This window comes from Phocoena phocoena, chromosome 11 (assembly GCF_963924675.1).
Source record: "Phocoena phocoena chromosome 11, mPhoPho1.1, whole genome shotgun sequence".
Taxonomy (NCBI): domain Eukaryota; kingdom Metazoa; phylum Chordata; class Mammalia; order Artiodactyla; family Phocoenidae; genus Phocoena; species Phocoena phocoena.
Genome location: NC_089229.1, coordinates 20,752,948 through 20,765,507, shown reverse-complemented (window position 1 = coordinate 20,765,507; position 12,560 = coordinate 20,752,948). Strand labels below are relative to the sequence as shown.

The 12,560-nt window shown below is 39.8% G+C and overlaps 1 protein-coding gene across 1 annotated transcript in view; it reads left to right on the top strand.

Moving 5' to 3' along the window:
- Positions 1–12,560, top strand: part of ANO4 (anoctamin 4) — a 354,975-nt gene that overhangs the window by 119,776 nt on the left and 222,639 nt on the right. Inside the window, exon 2 of the mRNA XM_065888413.1 lies at positions 6,911–7,102. Within this exon, the coding sequence (XP_065744485.1) occupies positions 7,048–7,102 (55 nt within the window). The 5' untranslated portion in view covers positions 6,911–7,047. The remainder of the gene's footprint in view (positions 1–6,910; positions 7,103–12,560) is intronic.

Below are 12,560 nucleotides of genomic sequence, written 5' to 3'. Positions count from 1 at the left end.
CCAGCTCTACAACAAATGCTAAAGGAACTTCTCTAAGTGGGAAACACAAGAGAAGAAAAGGACCTACAAAAACAAACCCAAAACAATTAAGAAAATGGCAATAGGAACATACATATCGATAATTACCTTAAATGTGAATTGATTAAATGCTCCAACCAAAAGACACAGACTGGCTGAATGGATATAAAAACAAGACCCATATATATGCTGTCTATCAGAGACCCACTTCAGACGTAGGGACACATACAGACTGAAAGTGAGGGGATGGAAAAAGATATTCCATGCAAATGGAAATCAAAAGAAAGCTGGAGTAGCAATACTCATATCAGATGAAATAGACTTTAAAATGAAGTATGTTACAAGAGTCAGGGAAGGACACTACATAATGATCAAGGGATCAATCAAAGAAGAAGATATAACGATTATAAATATGTATGCACCCAACATAGGAGCACCTCAATACATAAGGCAACTAACAGCTATAAAAGAGGAAATCAACAGTAAAACAATAACAGTGGGGGATTTTAACACCTCACGGTCACCAATGGATAGATCATTCAAAATGAAAATAAATAAGGAAACACAAGCTTTAAATGACACAATAGACCAGATAGATTTAATTGATACTTATAGGACATTCCATCCAAAAAGAGCAGATTACACTCTCTTCTCAAGTGCACACGGAACATTCTCCAGGATAGATCACACCTTGGGTCACACATCAAGCCTCAGTAAATTTAATATTATTGGAATCATATCAAGCATCTTTTCTGACCACAATGCTATGAGATTATAAATAAATTACAGGGAAAATCAATGTAAAAAACACAAACACATGGAGGCTAAACAATACATTACTAAATAACCAAAAGATCACTGAAGAAATCAAAGAGGAGATCAAAAAATGCTTAGAGACAAATGACAATGAACACATGGCGTTCCAAAACTTATGGGATGCCGTGAAAGCAGTTCTAAGAGGGAATTTTATAGCAATACAATCCTACCTCAAGAAACAAGAAAAATCTGAAACAACCTAACCTTATACCAAAAGAAACTAGAGAAGGAACAACAAAGAAAACACAAAGTTAGCAGAAGGAAAGAAATCATAAAGATCAGAGCAGAAATAAATGAAATAGAAACAAAGAAAACAATATCAAAGATCAATAAAACTAAAAGCTTGTTCTTTGAGAAGATAAACGAAATTTATAAACCACTAGCCAGACTCATCAGGAAAGAGAGGGAGAGGACTCAAATCAATAAAATTAGAAATCAAAAAGGAGAAGTTACAGTGGATACCGCAGAAACACAAAGCATCCTAAGAGACTACTACAAGCAACTCTATGCCAATAAAAGGATAACCTGGAAGAAATGGACAACTTCTTAGAAAGGTATAACCTTCCAAGACTGAACCAGGAAGAAATAGAAAATATGAATAGACCAGTCACAAGTAATGAAATTGAAACTGTGATGAAAAATCTTCCAACAAACAAAAGTCCAGGATCAGGTGGCTTCACAGGTGAATTCTATCAAACATTCAGAGAAGAGCTAACACCCATCCTTCTCAAACTCCTCCAAAAAATTGCAGAGGAAGGAACACTCCCAAACTCATTCTACAAGGCCGTCATCACCTTGATACCAAAACCAGACAAAGATACTACAAAAAAAGAAAATTACAGACTAATATCACTGATGATTATAGATACAAAAATCCTCAACAAAATACTAGCAAACAGAATCCATCAACACAGTGAAAGGATCATACACCATGATCAAGTGGGATTTATCTGAGGGATGCAAGGATTCTTCAGTATACGCAAATCAATCAGTGTGATACACCATATTAACAAACTGAAGAATAAAAGCCATATGATAATCTCAGTAGAAGCAGAAAAAGCTTTTGACAAAATTCAACACCATTTATGATAAAAACTCTCCAGAAAGTGGGCATAGAGGGAATCTATCTCAACATGATAAAAGCCATATATGACAAACCCACAGCAGACATCATTCTCAATGGTGAAAAACTGAAACCATTTCTTTTAAGGTAAGGCACAAGACAAGGATGTACACTCTTGCCACTATTATCTAACATAGTTTTGGAAGTCTTAGCAGTGGAAATCAGAGAAGAAAAAGAAATAAAAGGAATACAAATTGAAAAGAAGAAGTAAAACTGTCACTCTTTTCAGATGACATGATACTATATGTAGGCAATCCTAAATATGCCACCAGAGAACTACTAGAGCTAATCAGTGAATTTGGTAATGTTACAGGATACAAAATTAATGCACAGAAATCTGTTGCATTCCTATATGCTAACAATGAAAGGTCAGAAAGAGAAATTAAAGAAACAATCCCAGTCACCATTGGAATAAAAAAAAAATACCTAGGAATAAACCTACCTAAGGAGGTAAAAGCCCTCTACTCAGAAAACTTCAAGACACTGATGAAAGAAATCAAAGATGACACAAACAGATGGAGAGATATACCATGTTCTTAGATTGGAAGAATCAATATTGTGACAATTACTGTACTACCCAAAGCAATCTACAGTTTCAGTGCAATCCCTATCCAATTACCAATGACGTTTTTTACAGAAGTAGAACAAAAAATCTTAAAATTTATATGTAGTCACAAAAGGCCCTGAATAGCCAAAGCAATCTTGAGGGAAAAAGCAGAGCTGGAGGAATCAGACTCTCTGACTTCAGACTATACTACAAAGCTACAGTAATCAAGACAATATGGTACTGGCACAAAAACAGAAATATAGATCAGTGGAACAGGATAGAAAGCCCAGAGATAAACCCACACACCTATGGTCAGCTAATCTATGACAAAGGAGGCAAGGATATACAATGGAGAAAAGACAGTGTCTTCAATAAGTGGTGCTCGGAAAACTGGACAGTTACATGTAAAAGAATGAAATTAGAACACTCCCTAACACCATACACCAAAATAAAATCAAAATGGATTAAAGACCAAAATGTAAGACTGGACACTGTAAAACTCTTAGAGGAAAACATAGGAAGAACACTCTTTGACATAAATCACAGCAAGATCTTTTTGACCCACCTCCTAGAGTAATGGAAATAAAAACAAAAACAAACAAACAGGACCTAATGAAACTTAAAAGTTTTTGTGCAGCAAAAGAAGCTATAAAGAAGACGCAAAGACAACCCTCAGAATGGGAGAAAATATTTGCAAACGAATCAATGGACAAAGGGTTAATCTCCCAAATATATAAACAGCTCATGCAGCTCAATATTAAAAAAAAAAACAACCCAATCAAAAAATGGGCAGAGACCTAAATAGACATTTCTCCAAAGAAGACATACAGATGGCCAAGAGGCACATGAAAAGCCACTCAACATCACTAATTATTAGAGAAATGCAAATCAAAACTACAGTGAGTTATCACCTCAGACCAGTTAGAATGGGCATCAGCAGAAAATCTACAAACAACAAATGCTGGAGAAGGTGTGGAGAAAAGGGAACCCTCTTGCACTGTTGGTAGGAGTGTAAATTGATACAGCCACTATGGACAACAGTATGGAGGCTCCTTAAAAAACTAAAAATAGAAATATCATATGACCCAACAATCCCACTACTGGCATATACCCAGAGAAAAGCATAATTCAAAAATGCACATGCACCCCAGTGTTCATTGCAGCACTATTTACAATAGCCAGGTCATGGAATCAACCTAAATGCCCCTTGACAGACAAATGGATAAAGAAGAGGTGGTACATATATACAGTGGAATATTACTCAGCCATAAAAAGAATGAAATTGGGTCATTTATAGAGATATGGATGGACATAGAGAGTGTCATACAGAGTGAAGTAAGTCAGAAGGAGCAAACATATATCGTATATTAATGCATACATGTGGAATCTAGAAAAATGGTACAGATGAACTAGTTTGCAAGGCAGCAATAGAGACACCGATGTAGAGAACAAATGTATGGACACCAAGGGGGTGAAGTCGGGGGGTGCGGGTGGTGGTGGGATGAATTGGGAGATTGGCATTGAGATATGTACACTAATATGTATAAAATAAATAACTAATAACCTGCTGTATAAAAAATAATTTTAAAAATTAAAAAAAAAGAATTGGTTTTGGGAGAGCCGTCTATTTCATATATACAGACTGAGACTGCATGTACCATCTGATATTGACTTCAAGTCCCCCTCCCAGCCCCTTCATCTGTCACCTGAAAATCTCTGCATTCTTCTGGAGCCTTTTTTTTTTTTTTGACTGCACCTCGAAGGTTGCAGGATATTAGGTCCCTGACCGGGGATTGAAGCTGGGCCACTGCAGTGAAAGCGCTGAATCCTAACCACAGGACCACTAGGGAATTCCCGTGTTCTGAAGTTTTGATGCATCTATAGACATTTGTTCTGTACCTTTCCGGAAATGTGGAGCATAGAATGGTAGTAACGAGCACAGCAGAGTGGAAGAATGCCGGGCTGATGCTGTAGTTCTGGTCCTGCCCCTAGAGAGAAACCTATGAGTCAGGCTCCTACTTGCTCAGGTAGCTGAGCGTCAGAGCAGGGCATGCAGTGTGAGGGGAAGGCTGCCAGGCTGTCTCCCAAGGGGCCACCTAGCACGGCAGGTCTTACCAGGGTGAATCTCCCAAGAACAAGTCTCAGGCTCACAGCTTGTGGGCTTAGAAACCGGATCATGGGGGCAGAGTATACTAAGTAATTTTTGAGGAGGTGGATGTGTGGAAACCCAGGGTGCCAGTTTGTTAATCCACACCGAGAACCCTCTCTGCCGGAGAGGTGGGAATACTCGTGTGATTTCTCTCTCCCTGCCCTGGAAGCCACATCCTAATCCGAAGGCTGTCTGGTGAGCGTTGTCAGAGTGAGGGCAGTTAAGTGGATAGAGGAGAGAAATATTGCGTGTCAGTGCCGTCTGGCTGTGCATTTGGAAATTTTGAACTTTGCCTGGACGGGCACTGCCCGGGTTTGTCTCTCTTACATGTTTTGTTGAGTGTTGTTGTTTGTATTGTTATTGGCTTTTCCTTGGCTGACCAAACCTCATTCTGATTTGAATCATCCTTTCTTAAAATTCCTTAGAACTTACGAATTGACCCAGGTCACATCCTGCCCCACCCTAACCTTGGGAAAATGTAAAGTAACTCTTCATACCTCTGACGTGACCCATGATTGCTGATTTATAATTTACCTCTGAGCAGGTTTTTAATTTCCTTCATTTCTGGGTTGTAGTAGACTTCTCACTGAGGCCTTCCAGTACTGATAATATGTAAACCGATTGTTTTACCCTGGCATTGCTCGGTTTCCTCATCTGTGTAAGGTACCAGATGAATTAGCTAACCACTAAATTAACTTCTAATGCTAAATTTCTACCTTCAAGTTTCAAGAGATTTTCCTCTTTCTTTTTTTACTGAAGTATAGTTGATTTACAATATTAGTTTCAGGTGTACAGCATAAGTGATTCAGTGTTTTTAACTTATACTCTATCAAAAGATATTACAAGATAATGGCTATAATTCCCTGTGTTCTACAATACATTCTTGTTCTTATCTATTTTACACATAGTAGTTTGTATCTCTTAATCCCATACCCCTAACATTCCCCTCCCCACTTCCTTCTCCCAGCTGGTAACCCCTCTAAAAAATAATACAAAGGAACGTATATAGCAAAACAGAAACAGACTCATAGAGATTTTCCTTTTAATGAAAAAATTTTGTGATTTGTTGAAGCTTAGCTTTCCTTCATCAGATGGCATGATTCCTTAACAAGTCCCCCTGGCTGGTTGGCATCAAATAAGGCTAACACCTTTCCTTGGCTTTTTTTTAAAGAACAAGTCTGGATTCAGTCCACCATGAGTTTGGATTGCAGCTCTGTCCTCACAGTGCTTCTCTGGAAAAATCATGTAACCTTTCATATTTTACTTGAGGCTTCTAAAATGATTTTCTAATTCTCTTTTCCATCAGTAATTTATTAACTGGAATTCTTCTGTAGTGAAGAACTTTGTCTTATCAACTATTTGGCTTAAGTATGGTTAGTAAAGGAAAGACAGGATAAATGCTTTCTTCTTTTATTTATCATTTTCTTAATAATGAATTGGTATTTTATCAATCTCCAGCGGTGTTATGAGTGTTTTTATCTTTTGAGCTCAGAATTTTGAAATATAGTTTGTATGTATCAGCAGATGTAATCCATATCTATATAATCGATATAAGTTAGTACAATCAATATTGTTTCTGATGAAATTGACATGAAGTCTGGGATTTGCTTTAAACTACTCTGGCACCTAAAAAGCAAACCGAGAGCAAAGGGAGTGGAATAGGTGAATATGGGAAAGTTTTTTTTTCAGCTTTTTGGGAAGATCTTTATTTAGTGAAGCTGGGTGGTAGGTACATCGAGTCCATTGTACTATTCTTTTCACTTTTAGTATGGTTGAAATTTTCCCAGATAAAATAGCTCTAAAAACATACATAATTTTAAGGTTACCAGAGGTGTAAATCTGAGTTCAGTCTTTAACTCTGGCCTATACATGAATACTGTGGGAAAAGATTCTTCGATGTTTATTGAAATGCCAGCTATCACAACAGTTTCTAATCCTCATGCCACTGACAACAGCATGCCAGTTATGTGCATATTTTCCAGGACTTTGGAAGAATTTTAGTATTTAACTTCATTGGATCTGTTTATAAAACTCTTGTCACAATAACTGAGGCTGCCCACTTTTGAATGAAACAATGTTCAGGAAATAATATAATGTGAAAATCAGTTGGTATCATAGTTCTTATATTACTAGCATCCCTTAAGAATTTGAAACAAAGTTACTTAATGCTCTCTGGATTTTATGCCAGAAAATAATTTGGCGTTTTAGCCATTCTGCACTGACTTCTTCAATATAATTGTGTTATTTCTTATTCCAGGTTTAAGTTTATCTATTCATGGGGCTGAAAAGCGTTTGCAAATCCACCAACGGCGAAGTGTGGCAAGCCACCCAGGGTCACGTCGCCTGCCCGTGGTCAGGCATTCCTCACTCCCACCAGGCAGAAGGTCAATAAAGATGGAGGCAAGGTCTTCTGGAATCACTAATGGGAAAACCAAAGTCTTCCACGCAGGTAATGCATGGGGAAGGGTCAACAGGGACCTGTGTTAGCAGCAGGCTGACACAGCCTGCATTATATTTTTACTGTCTAACTCTTCCATGCTTCCAGTTAAGCTTGCTTTTTTTTTTTTTTTTTAACATCTCTATTGGAGTATAATTGCTTTAAAATGGTGTGTTAGTTTCTGCTTTATAACAAAGTGAATCAGTTATACATATACATATGTTCCCATATCTCTTCCCTCTTGCGTCTCCCTCCCTCCCACCCTCCCTATCCCACCCCTCTAGGTGGTCACAAACCACAGAGCTGATCTCCCTGTGCTATGCGGCTGCTTCCCACTACCAAACATAAAATAGAAAGCTTGCTTTTTAAAAAGAGTCTTGGTTTTTTTTTTTCTCTCTGTCTCTCTTCACTTCAGTCAGTGGTAAATGTCACCAAGACCAATAGGAGGGAAGAGAGCTTGTTGTGTCAGAAAAGGTTAAGACAACATTCCACTTACAGTGGGAGAATCTAAATGAAAAATTTCAGTGAATAAACTTGCTCGGTTCAAAAAAGCTTATTGTGTAATAAAATAATAAAGAGATTTGGCCAGTTTCTTGATAATTTGCTCTAAGACAGCTCGGGGGAAAAGTCAAGCTGAAAATGTCCGCTTTGAAGCCTCAGTTATGTGGCTTGACTTGCCTGTATTTCCTCCTCAGGTGAAGGGAGAAGACTAAAGTCATATGAAGTTTCAAGGCTCTGAGAAGCATCTGTGATCTCTTGGAAATGTTAAAATGAGTGTATATCAAAGTTGGTAATTACAACTAAAAGTATTTGGGTGAGAGGCTCATTTAAGTATTCATTCAACAAAGGTGTTGAATGCATACTATATGCCAGGCATTGTTTTGGGTGCTGAGGAAAAACAAGTGAACACTGTCTTTCTGACTCACAGGAACATCAAATTGTGAGGAAATTCTGAAGTCACTTAGTATAAGTCTCCCCCAATCCTGATTTCTCTGTGTAATGTCCTTGCAGGTGGCCACCCAACCTCAACTAAAGTCAAGCTTCCTTCTCTAGCCATGTCATCTTCTTTCTCTCAGCTGATAACCTTGTTTCCTAACCTCATGGAGAAACCCACAAGCCACTGGGCCTGAATGACTGCAGGTCCCTTACCCTGCATCTCCACGTATATCTCTGTTTACTCCCATCCTTCACCCTTTTCCTCTGGTTTTCAAAAGATGAGGGTCTTCCCACTGTCCTTGACCAAGCTTTCACCTGTATCCTTGGCCACCCTTTTCCTCTCTTGGACCTTGCCCTTTCCCCTCATTCTGTGAAGAAGGCTACAGCTTCTCTCGTTCTAATCATTTTCATTTGACACTGCATCCTTTTCTCTCTTCCGCCACTTCTCCCCTCCCTTCTGAGCCAGACTTCTGAAAGAGTCATCTGCTTGGCTTGGCTCTGCTCTCTGCCTTCCCAGCCACTCTTCAACCCAACACCATCGGGTTTCTGCCTCCTCCTCTCCATCATGGCGGTTCTTGAGGCCCTTAGTGACCCCCTTTTACCATAATGTGGTGAGTAGCAGACTCTTCTGATGCACCCGACCAGAATGGACCACGACTTCTTCCCAAAGCACTTCTCTGACTTCCATGATGGCCTTCTTTCATCTCACGTCTCTCACAGGTAACTCTTAACAGTTGCCCAACCTCCAGCATCTCTCTCATCCTCTTGCCTGCTGTCATAGTGTATCCTTTACACCAAATGCAGAATGATTCATTTCCACCCCTGATCATGCCATTCATCTTGCTTGTCCTACTCATTCTAGGGCAAAGGCCAAACCTCTTAGCAAGTTAAAAACAAATGCCCATCATGATCTGGCCCCTAGTGCTTCTCATCCATTTTTTGCCCCCTTCTGCCTTAAACTTTATACTCTAATGTGTCAGCTGGGGTTCAACCAGAAAAGCAGGGCCAGTAGAAGATTTATACTAGAGATTTATTAAAAAGAATTGACTTACATGATTGTGAGGGCTGTCTAGGCCAGTCTGAAATCCATAGGGCAGGCTGTTAGGAAGGGCAGGCTGGTACTCTTGGGCACAGTGGAGGTCACTGTCTACAGGTGGAATTTCTTCTTCAGGACAGCCTTGGCTCTGGTTTTAAGACCTTTCGGCTGATTGAATCAGCACCCCAACCCTCTTGTCTAGGATAATCTCCCTTATTTAGAGTAACCGATTATGGACTTGTAAAACGCCTTCACAGCAGCATCCGGATTAGTGATCACCGAGTAACTGGGGACTCTAGTCCAGCCAAGTTGGCACATCAACTAGACCATGACGTCTGATCAGACTGACTTGCTTTCAGCTCTCCAGACACGTGATGCTATGTCATATCTCTCAACCTTTGCTCATGCTGTTCGCTCTAGGGTACCCTGGTTTTGCTCCATAATCTTTTAATATTTTGAAATCGTCTGTCTCTCCACCATAAGGTCTTTAAAGGCGTGGATTCTGGGATATTTATCTTGTACCTCCATTAAATAATTTGTGGGGTAGGACTGAACTGACCCTTCATTAGCTGTTTTTCAGACTATTATTATAGAGTTCCTTAAATTTTTTTCTAGGATTATTAGGGTATAATTGACAAACTACAATCGCATTCTAATTGCTCTACCTGCCTTTCAGCAAATATTTATTGAGGGCCAGTTTGGTTGCCAAGCATTCTTCAAGTACTTGGAATACATCAGTGAATGAAACAAAGATCCCTGCCCCTGAAGAGTTAACATATTATGTGGGGGAGATAGGTAATATATAAACATAATAAATAGTGTTTAGGAAGAAGATAAATATTATGGATAAGAGAAAAAGTAGGGGAAATCAGGTGGTAGGGTTGCATGTTGCAATTTTAAATAAGGTGGTCAGCATGTAGGCCACATTGTGGAGAAGATGTGTGATCAAGGGCTAAAAGGAGCTGAGAGGGCCGCTGAGATGAGCAAGTTCATCCCAGCAGAGGGATAGCCAGTTGACAGGCCGTACGATAGGAATGAGTCTGGCAGTTTGAGGAAAAGCACAGAGACCCCTGAGCTTGGAGTGAGAAGGAAACATCAGCTCAGTGAGGTCAGAGGGACCAGATGGGGCAGGGCCTTGCAGGCCATGTAAGGACTTTGAGCCCTATATGAAATGGGAGCTTTTAAGGGGTTTTGAGCAGAAGAATCCCATGATCTGACTTATTTTTTAACAGGATCACTTTAGCTATTATTTGAGGATAGACTATAGGGGTAGAGGGTGAAAGGAGGAAGGTCAGGTAGGAGGTCACCATAATAATCAAGTTGAGACATGATGGTAGCTCTTACTAGGGGTAGAAAAAGGCACATGAAAAGTGTTAAACATCACTAATTGTTAGAGAAATGCAAATCAAAACTACAATGAGGTGTCACCTCACACCGGTCAGAATGGCCATCATCAAAAACTCTACGAACAATAAACGCTGGAGAGGGTGTGGAGGAAAGGGAACCCTCTTGCACTGTTGGTGGGAATGTAACTTGATACAACCACTATGGAAAACAGTATGAAGGTTCCTTAAAAAACTAAAAATAGAACTACTATATGACTAGTAATTCTACTACTGGGCATATACCCTGAGAAATCCATAATTCAAAAAGGCACATGCATGCAAGCACTATTTACAATAGCCAGGACATGGAAGCAACCTAAATGTCCATCGACAGATGAATGGATAAAGAAGATGTGGTGCATATATATATATAATAGAATATTACTTAGCCATAAAAAGGAACAAAACTGGGTCATTTGTAGAGATGTAGATGGACCTAGACACTATCATACAGAGTGAAGTAAGTCAGAAAGAGAAAAAAAAACATCGTATATTAACACATATATGTGGAATCTAAAACAATGGTATAGATGATCTTATTTGCAAAGCAGAAATAAAGACACAGACGTAGAGAACAAACATATGGATACCAAGGGGGGAGTGGGATGAATTGGGAGACGGGGGTTGACATATATACAATATTGATATTATGTATAAAATAGATAACTAAGGAGAACCTACTGTAAAGCACAGGGAACTCTACTCAGTGCTCTGCGGTGACCTAAATGGGAAGGAACTCCAAAAAAGAGGGGATATATGTATACGTATAGCTGATTCACTTTGCTGTACAGTAAAAACTAACACAACATTGGAAAGCCACTATACTCCAATAAAAATTTAAAAATAAAGTTTAAAATAAAATGTTTTAAAAATAAAACAGTTTCAATGGGTTAGATGTGGGATAAGAGAAAGGAGAGCTAAGTATGACTATATGGTTTTTGACTTGCGTAAATGGGTTTGGTATCAACTGAGATGGAGAAGGCTGAAGGCAAAGTGGACTTAGTGGATATGAGGGCAGAAGTGGGGTCAAGACTAGAAGTCTGTGGGCAACTGGAGAGATCACGTGGGTGGTGGCATAAACATATTTGGAGTTTGAGAGATTGGTCTGGGAAGGAGATATAAAATCGACTGTTGTTGACAAGTAAATGACAAGTAAATCATATTTTTTTTTTTTTTTCTTGCGGTACGCGGGCCTCTCACTGTTGTGGCCTCTCCCGTTGCGGAGCACAGGCTCCGGACGCGCAGGCTCAGCGGCCACGGCTCACCGGCCCAGCCGCTCCGTGGCATGTGGGATCTTCCCGGACCGGGGCACAAACCCATGTCCTCTGCATCGGCAGGCGGACTCTCAACCACTGCGCCACCAGGGAAGCCCAAGGAAATCATCTTTAAAGCCATGAAAGGGAAAGAGATGACCATATGGAGAAAGGGGAGAGGATTAAGGGCTAAAATCTGCCAGGTCAGATTTTGAACCAGGTCAGAACATGAACCACCAGCCAAGAAGGCCTAGAAGGAATGGCCAGCAAGGCTGGAGAGAAGCCAGAAATTACACGTCTTTGAAGTTAAGTAAAGAAAGTTTATCACAAGGAGAGGAGTGATTATCTAGGTTAAATGTTGCTAAAAGTCAAGTAAGGTGAGAAATAAGAATTGGCCGTTGATTTTAGTAAAGTGGAGATCGATGGTGATTTTGAGAAGGACAGCTTTGGTGAAGTGGTGGGGATGAAACTCTGATTAAAGTGTGTCTCAGACAGAATGGAAGCATATGAATTGGATACTGAGAATATAGACAACTTTTTAAAAGTAGTTTTGCTGTGAAGGGTAGCGAAGAAATAGGGCAGCCGCCGGGGGAGAAACAAGGTCAAGAGAGTTTCTTTGCAAAATAGCAAATCTCCAGCAGATAAGTGGCGTTGGGGAGAGGGAAGAATTCACGATGTGAGGATTGGTGAGAGAAATGAGAGCCGTGTGCACAACAGAATCACGAACAGTTTATCTGTGACAACAGATGGGAAGGGAGAGTGTGTAGATGTTGGCAATGTGAGGAGGGTCTGAGAAGTTCTTTTGCTGCTGTTTCAGTTTTATCTGTAATGTGGTAAGGAAGGTCATAACTGAGACCGAG